Source organism: Lynx canadensis, chromosome A3, assembly GCF_007474595.2.
Source record: "Lynx canadensis isolate LIC74 chromosome A3, mLynCan4.pri.v2, whole genome shotgun sequence".
Taxonomy (NCBI): Eukaryota; Metazoa; Chordata; class Mammalia; order Carnivora; family Felidae; genus Lynx; species Lynx canadensis.
The window spans coordinates 116,657,805-116,682,709 of record NC_044305.1 but is presented as its reverse complement, the minus strand read 5'-3'; the positions used below and the strand labels follow the sequence as shown (position 1 = coordinate 116,682,709).

At 39.2% G+C, this 24,905-nt stretch overlaps 1 protein-coding gene across 3 annotated transcripts in view; it reads left to right on the top strand.

The window, feature by feature from the left end:
• CLIP4 (CAP-Gly domain containing linker protein family member 4) overlaps positions 1-24,905 on the top strand; it is a 65,811-nt gene that overhangs the window by 30,546 nt on the left and 10,360 nt on the right. For 2 of the 3 annotated variants that reach the window (XM_030311376.2, XM_030311377.2), the window contains exons 9-14: positions 4,575-4,712; positions 8,947-9,036; positions 9,816-9,959; positions 13,577-13,711; positions 17,167-17,290; positions 21,297-21,361. In XM_030311376.2, coding sequence (XP_030167236.1) covers positions 4,575-4,712; positions 8,947-9,036; positions 9,816-9,959; positions 13,577-13,711; positions 17,167-17,290; positions 21,297-21,361 — 696 coding nt within the window. The remainder of the gene's footprint in view (positions 1-4,574; positions 4,713-8,946; positions 9,037-9,815; positions 9,960-13,576; positions 13,712-17,166; positions 17,291-21,296; positions 21,362-24,905) is intronic. The other variant, XM_030311378.1, reaches the window with a different exon arrangement.

Genomic DNA, 24,905 nt, shown 5'->3' with positions numbered 1-24,905 from the left:
AGAGAGAAAGAGATAGAGATAGAGAGAGAGAGAGAGAGAGAGAGAGAGCGAGCACAAGCAGGGAAGGGGCAGAGACAGATGGAGACACAGAATCTGAAGCAGGCTCCAGGCTCTGAGCTGTCAGCACAGAGCGTGACGCGGGGCTTAAACTCACGAGCCATGAGATCATGACCTGAGCTGAAGTCGGATGCTTAACTGATTGAGCCACCCAGGTGCCCCTAGATTTTTTAAATTGTAGAAATTTTATAATAATTTTTGAGACCTTTTTTTAGAGCAATTTAGGTTCAAAACAAAATTGAGACGAAGGTGCTGAATTTTCCTGTGTATCCCCTGTTCCCATGCATGTGTGGCCACCCCCCATTACCAACATCCCTTCATCAGAGGGTACGTTTCTTAAAATAGATGAACCTGCACCGACTTTTTATCATCACTCAAAGCCCGTAGTTTCCACTGGAGTTCACTTCTTGTGTGGTACATTCTGTGGGTTTGGACAAATGTTTAGTGACATGTCTCTATCATTACAGTATCATACAGAGTGTTTTCACCTTCCTAAAAATCCTCTGTGCTCCGCCTGTTCATCCCTTCCCCCCCTCAATGCCTGGTAACCACTGATCTTTTTACTGTCTTCTTAGTTTTGTCTTTTCCAGAATGTCGTATCATTGGGATTATACAATATGAACGTGGCGTCTTCAGAGTGGCTTCTTTCACTGAGTAACTTGCATTTAAGTTTCCTCCATGTCTTTTTATGGCTTCCTAGTTTATGCCTTTTTAGCACTGAATAATATTCCATTGTCTGGATATATTGCAACTTATTTACCCACTCATCTACTAAAGGATATCTTGTTTGCTTCTAAGTTTTGGCAATTATGAAAATTTTATAATAAATTTTAATACTTAGCAAAACTGGGGTGCCTGGGTGGCTCAGTTGGTTAAGCACTGACTCTTGTTTTCAGTTCAGGTCAGATCTCATGGTTTGTGAGGTTGAGTCCCACATTGGGCTCTGCACTGATAGCGTGGAGCCTGCTTGGGATTCTCTGTCTCCCTGTCTCTCAGCTTCTCTCTCTCTCTCTCTCTCTCTCTCTCTCTCTCTCTCTCTCTCAAAAATAAATAAATAAACATTAAAAAAATACTTGGTAATACCATTTTTATTTATTTTAATAATTTTAATAATTACCAAAGTGAATACATGTACCTAGTTCAGTAAGTCAAATTGTATCATAAAGTTTATTAAAAACATTAGTTAAATCCTTCCCTGGCTTGCCCTTCCCTGACCCTGAGTCCTGCTCTTTAGAGGCAGGAACTATTTCAACTTCTTCAGTTGTATCTTCTGATATTAGTATTTATATTTATAAATAAGATATTTATATGAATCTCTCCTGATTTTTCCAATTTTATTTATTTATTTAATTCCTTCCTTCCTTCCTTCCTTCCTTCCTTCCTTCCTTCCTTCCTTCCTTCCTTCCTTCCTTCCGATTTTATTTTTATATAAACTCCATGTGTAATGTGAGGCTTGAACTCACAACCCCAAGAACAAGAGTTGCATGCTGTACTGACTAGGCCAGACAGGTGCCCTTGATTTTTCCAATTTTAGACATTTATTGACTTTATACTCTGAGGAAAGAGTCAGTCTTTTTCTTTATTATTCTAAGTCAGTTTTTTTCTCAGTTTACTTACTTGTTTTGGTAGAGCACATCCTCCAGTAGCTTTTTGACAAAAGTTGTGTGGGAGATACATTTTTGAAACCTTCCATCCTAAAAATATGTTTATTCCTACTCTCACACTTTATATGATTGTTTGACGGGATAAGAAATGTCAGGTTGGAACTCATATTCTGTCAGTATTTAGAAAATTATACTCTGTTGTCTGATGGAGTTTGGCAGACTTTTTCTGTAAAAGGCCCAAGTAAATATTTTAGGCTTTGAGGGCCACCCAGTGTCTTGTTTGCAGTATTCAGCTGCCCTGTTGTAGTGAAGAAGCAGCTGTGGACAGTGTGTGAACACATGGGCGTGGGTGTGTTCAAACAGAACTTTACAAAAATAGGTGGCAGGTGGGATGTGGCTCCCGGGCCATTGGCTCATCAGCTATTATCTTGAGCTTCCAGTGTTGCTGTGGGGAAGTTTCAAAATCTTTCTTCTGTTTTTGACTCCCCGCCCCCCCACCTTCGGAAGTTTCTTTGGAAGCTTTTGGTATTTTTTCTCCTTTTTATCATTTCTTTTTTCTTTAGAGTTTGTATCATTTTTATTCCTTGCTAATATTTCAGTGGAGTTTTGGCAGGAGTTGTGGTAAAACAAAACAGGCCATGTTGATCTAGAAACCTATTACCTTCTGTTTAAAAATAATTCTTCCTAAAAAAAAATAATTCTTCCTACGTGTTCACTGTAGTTAAGTTTTACAGTTATATGTTGAGATTTGGGAAAAAATCCCACCAGTATTTTGATTAGCGTGAGTTACTGAATAGATACATCAGCCCATATTCTGTGTGCATTGTGGGCTTTGGTTGCAGCCAGTCATGGCTTTAAATTTATTTTGGTTCTCCCAAATGATTTATTCAATTGAGAAAACTGGAAGAATGAGAACTATATAGGTGAGGTTTTATATGCTATAAAAATCTATTAAAGCAATGAAATTAAATATTTTTTTAAAAGTATTATGTGAAATAATATGATGTGGAAATTTTCTACTAAGACCTTGGAAGAAAAACCATATAACTTTCCTCAGATTGAGAAAAAACCATCCATTAAGCAACATTATTATGGTATTAATGACAAATTTAAAAGATAACTCATAGTCTGAGTGCTCTCATAAGTATGTTTCGGTTTTTAGTTTTTTACAGTCTTTCTTATATCCACACATAACATTTTTTTCAGATAAAACCATAGCATAATCAAACATGTAACTTCATGTTTATTTACTTGATTTAATTTTCATACTTTTCTGTATTTCTTTACAATTTGTATTATTTCACTTCTTGATGGTGATGTAATAGTTCATTGCCAAATAATCGTTTTCTCCTACTTATGAATAGAATTGTAATGATGACACATTCAGATACAGTCTTTTCCTCACATTTGGATTCTTTTTTGTGATTAATTTCCAAAAGTGTAATTGGATCATAGCAGTAAACTAGAAATTGTTTTGGCTTCACAAATCTATCGATATTTTTCCTTATACGAATGTAACTTTTGTAACCTTTGTGATCATCTTTAAGTATAAATATTTCTTTATAATTAATTCCACAAAGAGGATTAGGTCAGAATTTTTGTCTTCCATTAATATTGTACAAATTTACATTTCTGGAGTATAAAATAATTTCTGTCTTCCAACCCTTGGCAATTGGATATAGTTATCACACTGTAGTGTGTGTGTGTGTGTGTGTGTGTGTGTGTGTGTGTGTGTGTGTGTATTTGGCAAGGAAAAGAGCTTAGAGAAAAGGATAGAAACTCAAGGAAAATATGCTAGGTGGGAGACAGAAGAGAGAACATTGTGGAGAAGTCAGAAGAGAGTAAAATCAGGAGAAAGTAATACAGAATCCCAAGGAGGAAAGCATTTCATGATTAGCGGAAAAGGCATATAGTTAGCACTTTTTGGTTATTAACAAAACACTCACTTTTGGTAGTCTTGAGCATTTCTACAGACCCATTTTAAAAAAAGTTATTTTTAATGTACATATTACATTTTGGTCACAGTATGTCTTTATTAGATTGTAAACACCCGATGGAAGAGTGTGATATACATATTATGACTTTTTTTTATCATTTAAAATGTCTTAGCCAGATAATCTTTGTATTTGTAGTCTATACACTATCTCTAATGTCTATGCATACTTATTTATACTGGATATTTCACTGCCTGGATAAACTCCTCTTTTTTAAATTTAATTTTATACTCTGAGCCGCTGCAGATCTGCAGGCCCTCCCTCTGTCCCCACATGCCGCCCCTCCCAAGCACGCACTGTGCTGTTTATGATTGTCAGGAGCTGAGGGCTAGGCCTTTTGGGAAGATTATATTTTGTACTGGAGAGTATTTTTTATATCCCTACTATGTGTAAGGCACTGAAATTAGGTACAGTGGGGAAATGCAGAAATGAATAATGTTTGAATTTCATCTTCCAAAGGTGTACAGTCTGGTAGAGAAATAGAACAAGGGCATAAAAAGCTGTCATGTGGGGAAAATATGTCCTAAAGGAGACACAAAGTGACACAGATGAATAGTTTGTATGCTCTGAAGTGCACTATTATTTGCCAGTAGCCTAGTCAGAAATCGTTATGATGGAATGATGGACAAGTATTACCTTCACTCATTTCTCTTTTCCCTGAATTTCACTTAATACCTGATAATGCATCTTTTATGTGATTTTTAAATTACTGTGTATGTTGTTCATCTTGACAACTAGATTGTAAGCTCTCTGAGGGTAAGTGTTGTGTCTTTCTTTTTCCTGTCTCTCCCTACAGGATTCCCGGTAGGCACTATAAAAGAACTTAAACATTTATATTATCAAATGGTTGTACTTGCCCCTTTATTGGAAATGCTTTTAATTGTTTAGCACTAACTCAAGCTCTATGTTCCTCCCTTAGGTATATTTGCACCTCTTTCAAAGATCAGTAAAGCAAAAGATCGAAGGAAGAATATAGTACACACCTCTGCAAAAGCTGTGCCTCTTATCAGGTCCCAGAAAATTGATGTAGCTCATGTAACGTCCAAAGTAAATACTGGTAGGTCAAGCCAGAAAGTTAAATCTTTTATTCAGCATATTTCTTTCTTTTGTGAAATGCCTTATATTTAGCTTGCTTCACCCTTTTGTGTTAGATAACTGTGGAACCTGAATTTAATAAAACCCACATCTCACGTGGTTTTAAACATCAGTCATGGTTTATGATTTCGATTCCTGACAAGAATACTATACATTTGTTCCTTTCTTTCCTACCACCCGCAAACCTTCATCACTGGCTAATGTAACCTCCAAGCTAGATTTTATACCTCCAGTAGATCCTTATAAACACAACTAGCTTTATGTTTCTCACCTATTCAAGAATTTTAGTGCCTTCTCTTTTAATCAGAGAATATTCTGACTCTGAGTCCTTCCTGTATTCGATGGGATCTCTGGCTGCCTCCATAGGTGAACTGTGGTTTCATGTCTCACTGTCTTGTGCATATGTTGTCTTCCTTCTTCCCTCCATACGTTGTCTTGTGCTGTTTCTCTGGGTGAAGTAATTTGACTCATGCCTTTTGAGATCCTGGATGTGCTTTACCTCTTTATTCAGATGCTGTTTCTCCAAGAAAACTTCGCTGATGACCCAGATCACTTTGGTGTCTCCATTCTCTCTAATTCTGTGTACACTTGTATCCATACCACACAATTCTTTGTTATCTTGGGTCTTTTCCTCCAGTTGCTTTATTTGTGCAGATCTTTTATTCTTTCAGCAAAATTTTAAACTTTAAATGGGCTATGAGAGTGTTTTGTACTTTCGTATTCACTGTAGTAGTACATAGCACAAAATAGACCCTTGGTAAGTACTTGCTAACTTATCAGTGGCTGAAGCAGAAAGGCTTTCTACTGTGATTAAGGGATTTTGCCCAAGAATTTGGTTGGCCTTTCTACTCTCTTCCATTGAGCTATTTAAATATCTCTGTGTCAGTAGTGGACTTCATAACTAGTAAAAACATAAATCTTGATATCTAGTAAAGGAAAGCTTCCTACCTTATTCTTGAACAGTGTCTTGCCTATTTGGATCCTTGTAAGTCATACTTCCATATAAATTTTAGAGTAAACTATTAAGTTTCTTTTAAAAAATATCTGAAGTTTTATTGGTTTTGCATTTTAAACCATAAGTCAGTTTGGGAAGAACTGACATCTTTACAATATTCAGTCTTTTAATTATAAGCTTGGGATATTGCTTTATTTAATTGGGTCCTTTAAAAATATCTCAGGAAGGTTTTATAATTTTCTCTATAGCTATCTTGTACCAGTTTTGTTAGGTCTGTTCCTGGGTACTTCATACTTTTTGATGCACTTGTAAATGGTATCCTTTAAACCTGAAACCCAGAAGTTCACAGCCATTATGGGAAGAAAGCCCAAAGAGAAGCCCTGGGGGTCCCCTACTAGACAGAAAATGGAGGAAATCCCTTTTTTAAAAAAGATAGATTTTTTTTTAATATTCCTTTGGTTCTTTCCCTCCCCAGTCCCTAGGCAGTCCTTCACGGTGCAGTAGCAGCCGTGGGTGGCCGGGTACCAGAAACCCCAAGGGAGGAAGACCCTTCTCTCTCACCAGAGAAACTGTGGTTCCAGGAATAGGGATGGAATCTCTCCAATAGTTTGTCTTCTTTTTACTCACTGCTTGTCCCCAGAGGCAGAGTCAGTCCCCAGAGACTGTATGACAGAGCAAGGGAACTAAAGCCTAGGCACCCTGCCCTGATACCAGGAAGGGGTGCCTCCAGGAGCAGGAAAGTGTCAGGGAGACTGTGGAGAGGAGGGAGCTCAAGAAAGTGGTCTCAAAATGTTGGGTGTGAACTCCTGGGCTTACTCTCAACTTGTACACGTGTGGATCTGACCACGGGCTTTGGTCTCCAGGGTAGACCACTGCCCAGGTCCCAGACACTACTGGATGGCACAACCTATGAGAAGGATCCCAAAAGGCCTTGGAAACTGAACTGGCATTGGAAGCACAGCGTCCAGAAGGTGGGAGGGATGTCCAGCCTGAACCTAACTGGGTTGAGTCCTTGCTAAAACAAAATGGTAAACATTCTGCATAGGATTTAAACAAGATCCAGAGTCCCACAACATAATATATTTAAAATGTACAGGATGCAATCTAAAATTGCTCAAAATACGAAAAACCAGGAAAATCTCAACATCTGTCAAGGAAAAAGATAATCAAAGGTTGCCAACCCTGACATGACACAGACATGACACAGATAAAGGCTTTAAATAATATATTATAACCATCCTCTATGAATTAAGGTTAATTCTTGAAACAAGTGGAAAGAAAGTTCAGAGGAATGAGGATGTAAAAAAGAACCAAGCGATGTGTGAGCATGGGCACATGAGCACACACTAATGAGTGTGGTTAAAACTGGGGTGCCCCAGGATTCATGGATTGTATCAATGTTGGTATCCTGGTTGGTATCCTGGCTACATTTGGGGAAATTGGGCAAAGTATGCAAGAGATCTCCCTGTATTACTCATACAACTACATGCGAATCTCCAGAAATCTCAATTCAAAAATTCAGATAACAGGGGCACCTGCGTGGCTCAGTTGGTTAAGTGTCCGACTTTGGCTTAGGTCATGATCTCATGGTTCATGAGTTCAAGCCCTGTGTTGGGCTCTGTACTGACAGAGCAGAGCCTGGAGCCTGCTTCAGATTCTGTGTCTCCCTCTCTCTGCCCCTCCCCGGCGTGCTTGCTCAAGAAATAAACATTAAAACTAATTCAAATAAGAAAGGACCAAATGGATATTTTAAAACTGAAAAATAAGAAATGAACTCTCTGTGGGGTGCTTGCACGAAGTCTGTTACCCACCCCTCTGTTCAGTTCCTGCTGTTGTCCTTCTGGTCCTCATTCTACCTGTTGTAGTAACTCCTCTCTGGTCTGTGCTTCCTGTCTCTGCCCATCCAGTTTCCTTCTAAATTTTGCTGCCAGGGTGACAGCGTTCCCCCATCTGTTCATGCCAGCCCTCTTTCACGCAAAGTCCATCAGAGGCTCATTCCTTCCACAAGAGGACTGATTCCTTATCTGGCACCATCGTCCCTTGAGATTTCACTCTGACCTATCTATCCGGTCTTACTTCTTCCATATCCCAAAGTGTTCTTTATTCCAGCCAAGCTACTCATCCTCCCTGACCCTGTCTCTTAAGATTTTTTTCTTTTTGTCCATCTAGAATGCCTACCTTCAATTCTTTCTGACCATCCCTCCACTGTGCTCTGGAAGAAGTCTTACCTGTCCTTCAAGACCTATCTCAGAATGTCATCTTCTCGAGACATTAATTTATCTTTGTAGCCATGATTATTGTCTCCCTTTTCTATGTTAGCGCTTATCAATAAATGCCCTCATATTTTAGTTATTTAGTTATCCCTGCTCCCTATCTATCTACCATACTGGATTGAAAAGATTCTTTCAGGCTGAGAGCAGGTCTTGCTCATGTTTGTGATGCTCAGAGTATAGTTCCTCACTCCAGTGCTTCCTAAGTGAGAAGAACTGAAATGGATGCTTAATGGAATTTAGAACTGGGTGCGGTCTATTAGGTTTCCTATTTAAACAGTTTGGTTCTGGAGAATGGAAACAGAAGTCTGAATAAGGCGAAGTATTATTCATGAGCTTTTTCTTTTTTAAAGTGAGTTTGTTTGTGAGACTTGGGTGTGGTGATAGTTATCTTCAGAGCACCCAGGGCAGAGAGTGGGGGGTTTCTTACTGTCTGACATTCACTTTGATGAATAGTGGCTATCATGATTTGCAAAAATTTTTACCCAGAGTTCACTTTCTAAATAGAAAATCTGTTGTAATGGGTTTGCGCGCATATGAGTGAAGTCTGTAAGTTGTTTGCAAGTCCTAGTGGGTGGGTGGCGGTGGTGCTTCAGCTGTGAGGTTCACTCTACCTGCTGGCATTGTGCAGACACACTACTGAGTGTGCAAAGTGTCAAACAACTAGGCACCTGTGCTTTAAATGTTTTACTGTATTTAGAATTCCTTAGTGGATTGTTAAATAGGTTTAAAAGAGACTTTAGTGGTATTTGAGGAAATTGGGGTTTTCAGATGGAGAGGCTAAGAATGCATTTTTTCCCCTCTTTATGTATTGAAATATTGGTCCCTGCTGTCTGCGAATTGATTATCCAACATGTTTTCGGAAGTGGTTAAGATTTAGATAATGAGGGATGTCTGTACACAAAAAAGCAAATACATTTTCATGTTTAATGTTAAAGTTCTTGCTGAAAGTGTTTGTTTCTATGTGGTAGGATTAATGACCTCCAAAAAAGATAGTGCTTCTGAATCAACACTTTCATTGCCTCCTGGTGAAGAATTAAAACCTGTAACAGACAAAGATGGTAAGATAATTTTATAACTTCCATTCTAAAAATTTAATTTACTGATGGAACTTTAAAATAATACAGTGATAAAGCTTATAAAGGGCTAAGTTTTAAAGTTTTTAAGGAAAAAATCATTATAGTAGAAAATCATCCTTGAAAATACCTTCAGCAGCTCGTCATAAAGTATATACGTGGTTTTGGCATAAAATCCTATACTGTGCATCCACGTACACTTAAATTAGAGAGCAATCCGATTAGATTAAGAGGGAGACTGAAAGAAAATTCCCCAGTGTAGATGGCTTCATAAGAATGTTTCAGAGTTGCCTTCAGCAGTCAAATCATTGGGTGAATAGAGCATGGGTGGAAAATTCAAGAGTATTCCTGCTTGCCTTCATTAACTCAAAACATTTTAATACTATCTTTTTGTAACCTTAAATTAATAGCATTTTAAAACATAAATAGAATGGATTCTACTAAGCCATCTAAAGTGGGAGGTGAGAGAGAGTGGTGGGTAGAATAGGTAAGTAGTCACCTTCAGTTAATGATGTGACAGTACTCTTCTGTGTAAGAGTGTCCTCGTCCGGCGTGAATCGTTAAAATACAGTTGCTTGGGTTATAAAGTCTTGTCTATATGAACTACCGTATGTTTGGATGAAACCAGGCGTTTAATTCAACACTGGATAATCCACAGAGGAAGCTAAATGGAGGGTTTCAGAGGGATTTACCTGGAAAAGCATCTTAGTGGCTCATTTCTTATTTTCACCCTTCTCTGTGTTCTTTTCCTTTACCTGTTTTAGTTACCCTGCTTGGATCCGCCAGCAGCTCCTCCTCTACATCGTCTTTGGAACACAAACCAAGCTACCCCAAGAAGCTGAATGCACGTAGCAATGGCAAGAAGACAGTGAGCAAAAGCCCATCTGTCTCCTCTAGAGCCAGTGCTGGTATCTATGGCTTTTTCAACCAGGCTTTCTTGGTGTTTTTTATCTTGGTTTGTTTGTAAGTAGATTTGCTCTTTTTAAATGTGTAGAAGGAAACTTTTACTTCAGTCAGATTGAACTACTTGTCCTCTTCTGTCTTTCCCGTGGCCCCCACCCCTCTTCCCTTCGTGGGCATCCTCTGTCTCCCTGCCTTTCTCCCGGTGCCCCTGCCACTTCCCTTATCTGGACTGACTTCTTCCCTTTCCGATGCATCTAATGCCTTTGGCTCTTTAAGGGCTATTTTAGAACTTTATGATAGCTCCTCAAATATGTGGAAACCGTATGGTTATTATCTTTCTTACTTCTTTTCTAATCTAGACCTAACAATAACTAATGTGGATTGTATACTTATTATTTCAGGTTCTAGTCTAAGCATTTTACACACCTTATTTCACTTAATTCTCAGAACAAACCTGTGGGTAGGTACTATTATTATCATCCTCATTTTATGAATGAGGAAACCGAGACTTAGGGAGGTAAGTCTTCGGTGCCTGATGGCGGTTTCTAAGTGGGACGCCCGGGCTTCATCCTGAGGTCCGTCTGATGCTTTCTCTGCTGCTGTTACGGTTTGCCTCCATCCCAGCTCTTCCTCTTGCTCCCGGGTCTCCAGACCCCTGGCGGTCAGCCTGTAGAGAGCTGGACTGCCGCCTGGCAGCACAAGTACAGTGTAGGGCTGCTCCTGCAGTTTGCTGACCACACGGTGTCATTGGCTCAGACGGAGCCTTATGCTGGTGCTCTTCATTCTGCTGCTCCATATAGGGCTGTACATGTATTTTCATGCAATTTAATGAGGTTTTATCCCTCTGAATTTGGTTTCATACATCTGGAATATTAGCTTTTTCACCTACTTTTGTGTCATCTGCGTATATAAAGTTCGAGTCCTTGTTTAAAACTATGTACGAGAGGGTCAGAGGCTCTCCTGACAGGTTGACTGTTGTGTTGGGGCTTTTTTTTTTTTTTTAATGTTTATTTATTTTTGAGAGAGAGAAAGAAAGAGACAGAGCAGGAGCAGGGGAGGAGCAGAGAGAGAGGGAGAAACAGAATCGGAAGCAGGCTCCAGGCTCTGAGCTGTCAGCACAGAGCCTGACGTAGGGCTCGAACTCACGAACTGTGAGATCGTGACCTGAGCTGAAGTCAACCACTGAGCCACCCAAGTACCCCTGATGGGGCTTTTTAACTCGCCCTGAGTCCTGCCCAACCTCGTGCGGCCCATAGTTCTCCAGCTGTGAGTGAGCGTATAGAAAACACTTCATAGCTGACTTCTTGCCCAAATCAGCATATATGGAATATGTTGCAGTTCACTTATTTACCTACATAGCAACCTCGTCCAGAAAGGAAATGAAGCCATTTTGGCATAAATTGTTTTCAGTGAACCTCATAATAGTTCCCAGATTCTCTTTCGAATGCTTGTTAACAGTTGTACTGAACCAATATTTTATTATAGAAAATGTTGATGACGGGATTTTTTTCTCTTTAAAATACTGATTGTACGTGGTGGGGAGGGGCCCTCAGCAGTAGCACTGGCATAACACACCTACAAGCTGAAACTGTAAAAGCAGAGAACCTAGAAGTTTTGCCTGAAATTGTTCACCTGGAACCTGTATTCTCTGAGTAGATGCTCTTTCCCTTTTAAGCCGTTTCTGCCCAGCCCTCTGAGGAACAGAGGTGAGAGGACCGGGCATGCAGCAGTCCCGCTGCCCTCGTTTTAGTCACATTCATAGAAGGCCTTCTTCACTTGGGATTTGGGTTTTTGAATTACCCTTTTTGCCTGTTACAAGAAGTAGCTCTAGTGTGCCTACTTATTTAATGTTTTTCCCCTCTTTATAAATTTGAGTGGTATGTAGGCTTAGATAATAGTAGATGAAAAGAGTTGTCAATTGGAATGAGAAAGAGGAACTTGTAGGAAGGGAGGCAGAGAGAATAGGAGATCCATGAGAGAAATCCATGTTGGGGACCCCAGGAACATCTCCCCAGGACACTTTCTTAGAGTGAGTAGATATTTCACTTTCCTGTAGGCTTGCATTTGAGGGGTGCGGACGTACGGGGAAGTTAGGGTACAGGGGAGCAGAAGGAGCAGACCAGGGGAATGGCAGAGGTGGGGGAGGAAGTCTGTGTTTTTAGCGTCATTGTATCCCATTGTTGAATGTGCTGTCCTTGGGCCATGAAATAGCCTGGGGACCCACCCGGGAACTTGGGCCCACTGTAGGGCCCGGCCTTTAATCCTGGTATGCCCTCAACTACCTGGGTACACCATGTCTTAGTTAATTTCTGAGTTTGTATCTTATCTATAATTATAATTCTACGAAGAGCACTTTGTAAACTGTGAAGTGCTGTAGAAATATTAGTTATTATGAGGGCCTAAGACTTTTTAGTATAGCGCTTTTTCCAGACCTTCCTTCTCTCTGGGTTTATGTTCCTCGTTTGTTGCCATGTCTTTAGTCTCTCTCCCATTGGCAGTGTGATTAACCCTCTGTCCCCTGCCTTCCCAGATTATAGCTATTCAGGTCTGTTTATGGACTGATGGGAGAAGCCTCAAGGGCCCGCTTTTTCTCTGTTATATCAGAACAGCTTTCTAGACAGTCTTTCTCTAGGACTTCCGATGTTTCACAGTGGGCATTTCAGGGATTAGGTTTGAATCAAGGGGAGGGGGAGTGGTTTCGTTTCTAATAAGGAGATCAGTTGGAGGTAATTGGAAACTTACAGCAATTTTCACTTTGAAATCACCTTCCTGTATGTATATTATACACTGAGTTCCAATGAATTAGTTTCTAATTGTAGCATTTTAGTAGAATAGGGATTGGTACACTACAGTGCGTGGGCCAAATCCAACCCACCACCTATTTTTGTAAAGTCATATTGGAACACGCCATGCCCGTTTTGTGTCTGCGTGCGTTTGTGCTGCAATAGCAGAGCTGAGTCGTCGTGACAGAGACGGTATCGCCCGCACAGACTAAAATCCTCCCTCTCTGGCCCTTTACAGAAAAAGCATCCTGGCCTCTGCTCTAGTAGAGCGTGCCCCGGGCGATCTGGATAGGATGGATACTGTACCAGGAACCATGTGTATTAAATTCCCATGGCAATAATTTTTTTCAGGAAACCCTTCAAAAATTTTTTGAATATATTGACCTCACATGTGAGAGCCATGCTTGTAGATGATGTATATAATGAAAGGTGTCACGGGACACCTGGGTGACTCAGTCAGTTGAGCCTCTGACTTTGGCTCAGGTCATGATCTCATGTCTCGTGAGTTCGAACTCCACGTTGGGCTGTGTGCTGAGATCCTGGAGCCTGCTTTGGATTCTGTGTTTCCCTCTCTTTCTGCCCCTCCACTGCTCATTCTCTCTCTCTCTCTCTCTCTCTCTCTCTGTCTGTCTCTCTCTCTCTCTCAAAAATAAATAAACATTAAAAAAATTAAATAATGAAAGGCATCATATGTTGAAATCTTCAACTAGTTAGACTGGTTAGAATACATAGTGGTTTTTTGGCTAATATGCTTTTTGAGTTTGTTTGTTTTTTTTCCTCCCCTTTTTCGCCTGCTCTTTTTCTGCCCTTTCCCCTTCCTCCACCAACCAATTAAACAGGTTTGAATTCCTCAGCAGCATCTGTAGCAAATAACAGCCGCTCTTCTGGAGAGCTCCACCTGGGAGATCGCGTGCTGGTGGTAGGCCAGAGAATTGGCGTCATTAAATTCTTCGGGACAACGAACTTTGCTCCAGGTAACTTGTCTGTGCGTTCTTTGCTCAGTTTGCGTGCTTTAGAATACAAAAGTTTTAAAATTTTACATGGGTAAAACTTAACTGTAGAGAATTCTTGATTAACAGTTGTCGTGGATGTTAGCTCTGGCACCGAAAAAGCAATACAGTGATAAAACCACGGACTGTTTGTACTCAGGTTGACTCTTGTCCATAAATTTTCCTCGCCAGCTGTGTTTTAAATTGTCTGGTGTTAAAATTAGTTGTTATTCTCCCAACTTGACTTTCACTGATTGCCAAGCGTGCTAAATAACAGAGAGAAAATATTAGAATTAGATATTTGCTAAGGATAATCTTAAAATGAGTTCACGGCATAGAGCATTTATCAGAGTGGCTTGGAGAGAAAAGCCAGCAGCAGGGTTTAAGGGAAAATGAAAAAGCTTTTGTGCACCCTGGGACCTTAAAAACACACGTTTGTGTATTTATATATTCATTCCAACCTAGACTTAATATTGTGTTTCCAAAAGTAAAGATTAGCTTTCTTTTGCATTTTCAGTGATTAAAAAAATTTTTTTTAACGTTTATTTATTTTTGAGACAGAGGAGACAGAGCATGAACGGGGGAGGGTCAGAGAGAGAGGGAGACACAGAATCCAAAGGAGGCTGCAAGTTCTGAGCTGTCAGCACAGAGCCTGATGCGGGGCTCAAACTCACGACCGTGACATGATGACCTGAGCCGAAGTCGGACGCACATTTTCAGTGATTTTAATTTCAAATGTAGAAGCCAGTTGAGTGAAACCATGTTTGTATGTTTTAAATGGCAATATGCTATTTTGACACATGGTGGCATTGCAGCATTTGAGGAAAAGGTTACCGAGACCACTGATTTTAAGTTTGTAGCATTCTGTCAAGAACTGTGAAGGATCTGAGATTTTACCCCACCTGTGTAGTTGCCACAGCTTCATAGATGCTGATGGAAGACTTTAGGCTCCTGATTCAGACACAGCCCTTTCATACTCACGGCAGCAGCAGAAACCAGTGTGTCAGCATTTTCCTACACTTGCTCCCTGAGCCCCCGTTCCCAGGGGGTGACACCTGCACACGCAGTGGTTTATGCTAACAGGAGAAGGGCCCTGAGCATAAGGGATCAGAACCTCTGTATTAGACAGCAAGCATGCCTGTGTTTTGTGTGGGCCGGCCGCCCACACTCTGTCTCTGTCCTCCAAGGTTGCCCTCTGTGCAGACATCCATGGAAAGACAGGAAGTGCCTCTGTTCATAAAACATGCAGAAACATGAGCGAGCCATGGAGAATTGTCTCCCTGCACAGACTTTTTCATTATACCACTTATAATTGCAACCCAGCTAATTGATTTGAGATGGGCTATGTGTTGTATAATTCATGTCTCTCATAGGTCTCCAGGTAGTAATTGAGATTAGTTAGGATGGTCTTAATATAGTTCTCAAATAAAAACCTAAGAATCCCAAAGGTAGGGTATTTTTTTTTTTTCACAATCTCCATGTCTTTGGAGTTCCCTTTCTCTCTCTTAAACAAGGTTAGAATGGTTTGATTTACTGGCTACAAGTCATTGTTTTCCATTGACTTTTCATTTTTCAATTCCTGATTTTAAGCATTTAGAAGTGTGGGAAGTCATAAGAAAACATAGAAGTTGGAAACTTTTCTGTTGAAGTCATTCTGTCTTTTTAGAAAGTAGTAGCATGTGTTTCTTGTGGCATCAAAATTTCAATCAGTCGGTGTTAGGGAACGGTGCTACTATCGAGGCTTTTTACCGAGTGTAAGATCTAGGCCTGAGGGAGGTCATTTGGCCTCTTTAGCCTTTTCTATTGGAAAGAAAATGACCATTTGAGTGGGAAGCGATACATACCATTACCAGACTGTGTGTACTCACAATTGCTGGCACTTGTCATAATGTCTTTCTGTGGTATGTTACCCATTTTCAAGAGTCATATGGTAAACATGTCCCCGTGATGTGGTATGTTAAAGTGGGAACACTGTAACGGTGGCACTCAGAGAAATAAAAATGGCAACCAGACAACCCTGGTTAATGGCATTCAGAAGTATGATGCTCTATTCCCAGAGCATGAGTTTGACTAAGCAGTAGGTTTGTATGCATTACTCGCACGCTGTTTAAGTATGGAAGACAGTGGTCGTGCATTAGTCTTTTCAACACAAAAGTATCTAGAAATGGGCTCAAGTGTCATCTTTTTGAACATGAGAGGAAAAGACTGAAGAACTTCTAGGTTGTCATTTTTAAGGGTATATTGGCTCTTTGAATTCGTAATCTGAAAGAAACAATATTTTTGTATTCTAATTTGCAGTAAATTTCTCAATGTCTGTGTTTTTATTTTTTATTTGATGATTGTAAGAGGCCAAAGGCAATTACTACTGTATTCTCCTTTTAAATAAAAACAAATGGACCATTAGACACTTAAAAATTTTTTTAAATGTTTATTTCTTTTTGAGAGAGAGAGAGAAAGAGAGAAAGAGGGAGAGAATGAGCGGGGGTGGGGCAGAGAGCGAGGGAGACAGAATCTGAAGCAGGTGCCAGGCTCTGAGCTGTCAGCACAGACATGTTTGAACCCATGAACCATGACATCATGACCTGAGTGGAAGTTGGACGCTTAACCAGCTGAGCCACCCAAGTGCCCCTAGACCATTAGACACTTTTAAGTGGTCTTGGGGTACCCTCAACTTGAGAATCCTTATTCTAGGAGTATATATGTCTATACTTAGACTAGGAGTATATGTCCATTTACATAATTCTTACCACACTAAAAGCAACCTCACTGCTTTAACTTTAGGCTCTCTAGAAAAGGAAGTCCTATAATTTTCCTCAGAGCTGTCCCTTTTATATACTTAAAAGCCTTTTAGAGAATTCTTCCTGCTAGGTAATCTAAATCTTTTCGCTAAGGTTGAATATGATTTTTCTTTTTACCCTGGCTGGGGAAAAAAAGAAAAGAGTCACCATGAAGTCTTGTTGTATTTTCCGTATTACTTTTGACCTTCTTTAATTATTTAAGAACTGTTTGTGGTGTTGTAATGTTGGGAGGATAAAATGAAAATATTATATGTTCATTTTATGATTTATACAGCTCAGTATTTTTTTGTGCTGTACTTCTCTCAAACACACCATATTCCTGAGTCAAGGACGGTTTCTTTTTCATTATAGCTTTTAGATACATTTTGGCCATACACTACTTGCATAATAGCTAATTTGTGCCAAATTTGTGTATTTTCTCTCTCTCCTTTAACATACATAATTCGGCTTGTGAAATGTTTTTCCTGTTTATTTTTTTAAATTTTCAAATTTTATCATTTGAAAACTCAACGATCATGATGCTCTTCCATCATTTTGGTCATATATGAAAATGTCAACCCATCCAGGCTTTGGGTTTTTATAATAGCATAACAATTTTGGATACAGTGCAAATGCTTTTAAAATTCAATATTCTTGTTCTAGGATATTGGTACGGTATAGAGCTTGAGAAACCCCATGGCAAGAATGATGGCTCAGTTGGAGGTGTGCAGTATTTTAGTTGTTCTCCGAGATACGGAATATTTGCTCCCCCATCCAGAGTACAAAGGTGAGAAGGATGGCATTTATGCTTATTCACAAGGCCTTTTTGTAATTTGCAATGGTTTATAGTGAGAGTTCCTCGTTAAAGACATGCACTGCACTGACTACAGCTCGTGTCTTCTTTCAAGGGGTTAACCAACCACCTTCTTCAGAGAGAAGGCTCATGGAAAGCTAAATTTGCTTTGCTGAGGATTTGCAATTTTAAAACCCTCCTTTATTCCTCATTTGCAAACCCTATGAGTATGTGTAGGCTATTAGAAGTGGCGTTTGCTGCTAAGAACAGTGAGAGCAGCAAGCTTAATCTGTCATGCAAACAAAAGTAAAAATGCTCTCTGATTGCTTCAGTCACATCCTAACTACATTAAATTTCCTGCCAGCAGGCACCCCATTCATTCTCCTACAAACCTAATGGAACCAAAATGGCTTTTTCCTCTGATTTCTTTAGTTTTCAAAAATAGATAGGCAGTAGATCTTTGGGGGAAGTGAAGCTTTAAGGATTTATATATAATATACCTCCTCAGTGTTTCTCCTTAAGATGGTACACTTTTGTAGCTGCTCACTCTGGCTTTAAAAAATTAAGTTGAGCAGAAACAAGTTCTTGTGAAATTCCAGGTACCATTATGGGAAATGACTTATGTGCTGAAAGAAGTTGGCTTGGCGTGCTTCTCAGTAGATGGGAAATGGGATACTAATCTTTAAATAGGAAATAACATCTATGGTGTGATCACGTTCATGAGAATGGATCGGCCATCGCATCCCGAGAGTCCCATCTAGTTCCCTTCTAGCTAGACTGTGTGACTGCCTCCTGGCACATCTTACCGCTTTTATGTCTGTTTTCCCCTTCACTTTGTTTCTCTTAATAGCTACATGCAATTTTTATATTAATTTCCTTCTTTGATGTATCTGATACAATTTTTTTCTTATTATTTATGACAGAGTATTGAACATATATAATGCTTTGCAGTTTATGAAGTAACTTCAATTAAATGTTGTTTCATTTGATCCTAATAAGTATTTGGTCAAGCAATCTGGAAAATAACAGTAACTGTGACAAAAATTTATTGAGCATTTAGTAAATGGTGTGCTCTGTACAGTGTATTTTAGACGCATATTTCAAATCCAGTGAGTTGTAAGGTATTATGATTATTTTATTTTGCCAATGAAGAGAAGTTTCAGGGAGAAAGTGACTTAGCTAAAGTCATATAGTGTAGGGAAGCAAAAAGTTTCTTCTATCCTCTTAGGGTCAGTAGCTGAGTGGGGGGTGGGATAGGGTGTCTGTGAACTAGATTGACAGCAGATAGATTAACAGGAGAAAAGGCATACAAATTTATTACATTTAAATTTGCCAGCACCTTGGCACCACAGAAAGAAGCGAATACCCAAAGGAGTGGTGAGATTGGAGAGCTTATAGACCATCTTACTGGGAGAAAGGCCTCTGAAGGGAGGGCAGCTGGTTTTCTGGAAAGATAACGGGCCCTTAGGAAAATGGGTGGGAGGTGAGATAGTTGGTGACAGCGTCTCTCTGGGTGTGGCGTTAACTTCCCGTCTCCTCCTCTGGGATGCCAGTCTGTCTTCCCTGCTTGATGTAACTTGGGGAGGGCAGAGTCCTTCTCTTTGGAGCATCTGTTTTAGGCAGATAAGGGGAGTTCAGAGAAAGCCTCTTCCCGCATTCGTCGATTCTCAAATGTCTTTAGTTCAAAATAATCCTTATGGCAGAGCAGCATGTTTGGTAGTGGCTCATTTTGGTCTCTCCTACACTAGTTAATGACGGAGCTGGACTCAGCCTGGGTTTGTTGTTTTGTTGTTGTTTTTCCTAAGCCCTTGCTTTTAGGTAGTTTGCTGTTTTTTGGTATGTGCCTTATACATAAAGAAAAAGAGATACTAACCAGTGAACAGTACTTCTATCATCGGGTCAGCACGGTTTAGAGCTCCGCATGTATCGTTCACTCCTTTGCAGCTCCCTGTGGGTCAGGTACTGTAATGCCCCTGTCTCACAGGTGGGGAGATGAAGGCACAGGGAACTAGTAGGCAAGTGTGCACAGCTTTCAAGTGGGAATTTGAACCCAGGTAGTTTAATATCAGAATGTGTGTTCTTAACCAGTACCTTGTGACAAGTAAGAGAGAGTTGGTGCCTTTCTTCAGAACTGATGTCTTATTTATGATTCATTTAGGGTAAGATCCATGCTAAGTCCCCAGTCTTCTGGGTTCTCTTATTACTTTGGACAAATCTCCATTAACACATTGCTACAGTCTCTTACAAGTTTTGTCTCCTAGTCCTGAGGACTGGGGTTCTTCATTTATATTTGATTGCCCAGAGGACATGGTTGGGCATATTTTGGGCACAGTAGATACTGACCAAATCTAGGGCAGTGTTTTTCTTATGCTATGACAGTTTTTTCCCCCTTTTATATTGTGAAGCCACTGTCTCTCTCATGTTCGTGTTCTTTTTCTTGCTTTGTTTATAGAACACACGGTTTTTACCTTTTTTCTTCCTTGCCTTCTATTTGGTCGTCTTTAAGGTGATTCTTTTAAAAGCAGCCCCCTCTTCTTAAAAGATACAGGGCTCTCTCTCTAAATGAACTGCTGTCTCGATCCAGCTGTCTTCCTGTCATCTTCTGATTGTCTCATTCATCATCATCGAATACTATTAAGTGTCTTTTAGCACTTTGTGCTGTGCTAGGCATTCTATAAGCAAATAAAACAGACATGGTCCCTGATTTTGAGGAATTTCTAATTTAAACCAGCTTTGGAGCTCTTTAAAGACACCACTGATCTCCAAGAGGAAAGAATTTTAAACTAGGGACTGCTTGAGGACAGTCTTAATGAAGTGGTGACCAATCACAATTTCACTCTTCCCAGATTGTAGCTGGCTCTTTCCCCCTGCTTTGCGTTAAAAAGAATGTGCCTCCTGTCTGAGAATCTCTGCACATGTTATTTCCTGTGCTTCAATAGCTTTCTACTATCACCCAGCTTTCATTTAGTTAATACCTTTTCTTCCATTAACATATAAATCAACCTATTTCTTTGCAGAAATTCTAAGAAAACTTACTGACTAGATCTGATCTGCTCTCTCTGCCTGCCTCCCTGTTTTTTGTCCAAGTGGTCTTCCTCATCACAGTATTTTCTTATTCTTAGTTCTCACCATTATAGGTACTTATTATTAATGAACTGATCGCTTTTAGAATTAAGTTCTTCTCAACTATCCATCACCACCTGATTATCCGTCCTCTTCATCAAGTCATAGTCTTTGCGTTCAGCAATCTCTCACTGATTGCTGTAGTGTGTATGTCAAGTAAAAATGATGCATGTGAATTGCAAGGTGGAATTGCAAATATTGTGAGAGTTGCAGGATTTCTTGATGGTGACCAAGTGTCCTGGAAGAAGTGATTGACAGAAAGAAGGCTTTGTGGGTTAGGTCAGTAAACAACTGAAAGAAAACGAGACTATTAGGATTGGCTTTTAAAAAAATAATGATTTGAATATCAAAAAATACAGTCCTGTCAGGAAAGTTACCTTTGTGGTTGTGCTTGGGGTCAAATAGAAAGTAAAAGACGTTGAATTGTGTTTGGTTGTGCAATTTTATCAGAAAATCACATACGTACACAGACTGAGTCAGTATTTGATTTTCAATTTAAAAATGTGATGTTTTTACAATTCTAATTGAACATTTGTTAAATTTAATGTAAGACAAATTTATTTCCATATTATTTAGTTTCATCTTTGAAGATAAAGTTCCAGAGAAATAAAGTCAGGTCTCTGTTGTAAGTGAATTCACCTTAAGTCATCTTTTTCTTCATTAACCATCCTTAAACAACAAGGGGCTCTTGTATTTTATTACTGCCTGTATCTGATGCTAGCTTGAAGTTCCTTTCTGATAGATACCCAATGCATGTTTGTTGAATAGTGAACTAAGAAATAACTGTTGTTGTGAAAACCTCACTTGAGCGCCAGTCTTAAATCTGAAGACCTGCTGTTTCTTCTAATGAGGCTTACAGTACTTGTTTTATTCACAGGGTAACAGACTCCCTGGACACCCTTTCGGAAATTTCCTCGAATAAACAGAATCATTCTTATCCTGGTAAGTTTACACAATTTTATGTTCCTAATCGTTGTTCCTTTGCTTTTATTTATTGAAAAATTTTTATTGTGAAGTATTTGTGTATACAAAAGGGCATATAAATGTATTCATACAGTTACTGTAATGATAAAGCAAACATCTTTTACCCGTCTGCTAGGTGAAGATGACCTGTACTGGGGGGGGCCTCTGAGTGTCCCCAGCCTCCTCTGCCTCCCTTTTCATATACTTTGTCCTCAGGTTATGAGTCTTGAACTTTATGTTCATTATTCCCTTGACTTACTTTATATCTTTATCACCCATATATAGATGTATTAATAAATAATATATATTAGGAAATACATATGTATTTGATTGTCATTGGCTATTTTGTTAGTGTTCCACTGAAACATAGTAGTTATTCTATATTTGATGGATATTTGTGTTATGTCCGTTTTTGTTTTTTTTTTTTTTTTTACCGTTACAAACTAGACCATTGTACACATTTGCAAACGTTTCCCTAGGATGGCCAGGTATGGTCTGTCCATATCTTCACCCTCCCTGGGCAGTGCCGGACTGTTGGCAGAGCACATGCTCATGAGCAGGGATGACATCCCCTGCTGCTCTTTACCTCCCCAACACCAGTCCTTCTTGATTTAGAACTCTTCACCCATCTGATGGATTTAAGCTGCATCTCGTGGTTTTAACTTGCATTTTCCAGATTACAGATGAGGTCGAGCCTCATGTTTATGAGCCATTTGCATTTCCTCTTTTGTGACGTAACTGTTCAAGTCTCTTGCTCCTTTTTCTTTTGGTTGGTTTACCTTATTCATTTGTAGGTTTCTTTCTATACCTCGGACACTAATATTTTGCTAGTTTTGTGTGTCGCGAATACCTTGCTTGCCTGTCTGGTGTCTTTTGATAAACAGAAATATTTAAATTTTAAGTAGTCAAAATAGGAATCCATTATGTTTTCATGTTTTATCTTAAGAAATCTTTTTCTGAGGGCATTTGGATGGCTCAGTCAGTTAAGCAACTGACTTCGGCTCAGATCATGATCACGGTGAGTTCAAGCCCCACATTGGGCTCCGTGCTGACAGCTCAGAGCCTGGAGCCTGCTTCAGATTCTGTGTCTCCGTCTCTCTCTGCCCCTCCCCTGCTCATGCTCTGTCTCTCTCTGTCTCCAGAAATAAATAAACGTTAAAAATTAAAAAACAAAAAAAGAAAGAAAACCTTTTCCTGGAACAGACCTCACACAGATATTTTCCTGTACTGCTTTCTAAAAGTTTCGTATTTTTGCCTTTCATATTTGTCAGTTCACCTGAATTTTGTGTATGGTAAGGGCCTAATTTCATTTTTTTCGATAGGATAGCCATCTGTGAAAGAGTGATTTGTATAATACCAGTCCTTAAAAATTTGTTGAGATTAATTTTATGGCTTATGGATTTTCACCATTATAATAGGTGTGGAGTAGTACCTCATTGTTTCCATCTGAAGTTCCCTGATGGTCTATGATGTATTAGTTTGCTAGGACTAGCATAACAAAGTACCACAGGCAGTGTGGCTTCAACAAATCCGTTTTTCTCAAAATTCTGGAGGCAAAATCAAGCTGTTCACAGAGTTGGTTTCTTCTAAGGCTCACGCTGTGCCTCGTAGATGGTGGTTTCCTCCCATGTCTTAGCATAGTCTTCCTCCATATGTGTCTGTGTCTTTATCTCTTTTTATAAGGACACCAGTCATGGATTAGGGCTGACCTGTATGACCTGATTTTAACTTAATTGACATTTTAAAGGCCTGGTCTCCAAACACAGTCACATTCTGAGGTCCTGGGGATTAGGATTTCAACATATGAATTTGGAGGCAGGGGCACAATTCAGCTGACGACACAGTTCAGCTGATAACACAGTTGAGGATACTTGCATATATTTGCCATCTGTATATTTTCTTTTTTTTTATTAATTTTATTTTTTAAAAATTTACATCCAAATTATTTAGCATATAGTGCAACAATGATTTCAGGAGTAGATTCCTTAATGCCCCTTACCCATTTATCCCATCCGCCCTCCCACAAACCCTCCAGTAACCCTCTGTTCTCCATATTTAAGAATCTCTTATGTTTTCTCCCCCTCCCTGGTTTTATATTATTTTTGTTTCCCTTCCCTTATGTTCATCTGTTTTGTCTCTTAAAGTCCTCATATGAGTGAAGTCATGTGATTTTTGTCTTTCTCTGACTGACTAATTTCACTTAGCGTAATACCCTCCAGTTCCATCCACGTAGTTGCAAATGGCAAGATTTCATTCTTTTTGATTGCCGAGTCATACTCCATTGTGTATATATATACCGCATCTTCTTTATCTGTTCATCCATCGGTGGACATTTGGGCTCTTTCCATACTTTGGCTATTGTTGATAGTGCTGCTGTAAACATGGGGGTGCATGTGTCCCTTCGAAACACCACACCTGTATCCCTTGGATAAATGCCTAGTAGTGCAATTGCTGGGTCATAGGGTAGTTCTAGTTTTAGTTTTTTGAGGAACCTCCATACTGTTCTCCAGAGTGGCTACACCAGCTTGAATTCCCACAATCTGTATATTTTCTTTGGTGAATTGTTCATTCTGGTCTTCTGCTCATTTATAAATTGTGTTCATTGTTTTCTTACTGTTGAGTTTTAAGAGTTCTTTGTATATTTTGAATGCTAGACCTTTATTAGAATGTGTTTTGCATATCTTTTCTCTAGTCTGTGGCTTGTCTTTTCATTGTCTTAACAGTCTACACCAGGGTAGAAGTTTTTAGTTTTAGTAAAGTCCAACTTAACATTTTTTTTCATGGATTATGCTTTTGGTGTTGTATGTGAAATGTCATTGTTAAACTCAAGTTCATCCTGATTTTCTCCTGTGTTATCTTTTTAGGAGTTTTATAGTTTTGTGTTTCCCATGTAGATCTATGATACATGGAGTTAGTTTTTGTGAAAGGTGTGAAGTCTGTCTGGATTCTTTTTTTTTTTTTTTTTTGTATATTTTAGGACTGTTCGTTAAAAAGTCTATCCTTTCTCCATTGAATTGCCTCTGCTCTTTTGTCAAAGATCAGTTGACTGTGTGAGTCTATTTCTGGGCTCTCTCTTCTGTTCTACTGATCTGTTATCTTTCACTAATACCACGTTGTCTTAATTAATGTAGCTTTATAGTAATTCATCAAGTTTAGTAGTGTCAGTCTTCATGGTCTTCTCCCGCAACATTATGCTGGTTATACTGTGCCTTTTGCTGGTTATACTGTGCCTTTTGCCTCTCCATATAAACTTTCCAATTAGTTGATATCCACAAAACAATTTGTTGGGATTTTGATTGGGATTGCATTAATTATATAGATCACACTGAGAAGCACTATCATCTTAACAATATTGAGTCTTCCTATCCATGAACATTGAATCCATTTATTTAGATCTTATTTGTTTTTTTTATTAGAGTTTTATAATATTCCTCTTATAGATTTTGTAAGTGTTTTATTAGATTTATACCTAAATATTTCATTTTTTTGGTGTTAATGTAAATTGTATTGCTTTTTAAATAAT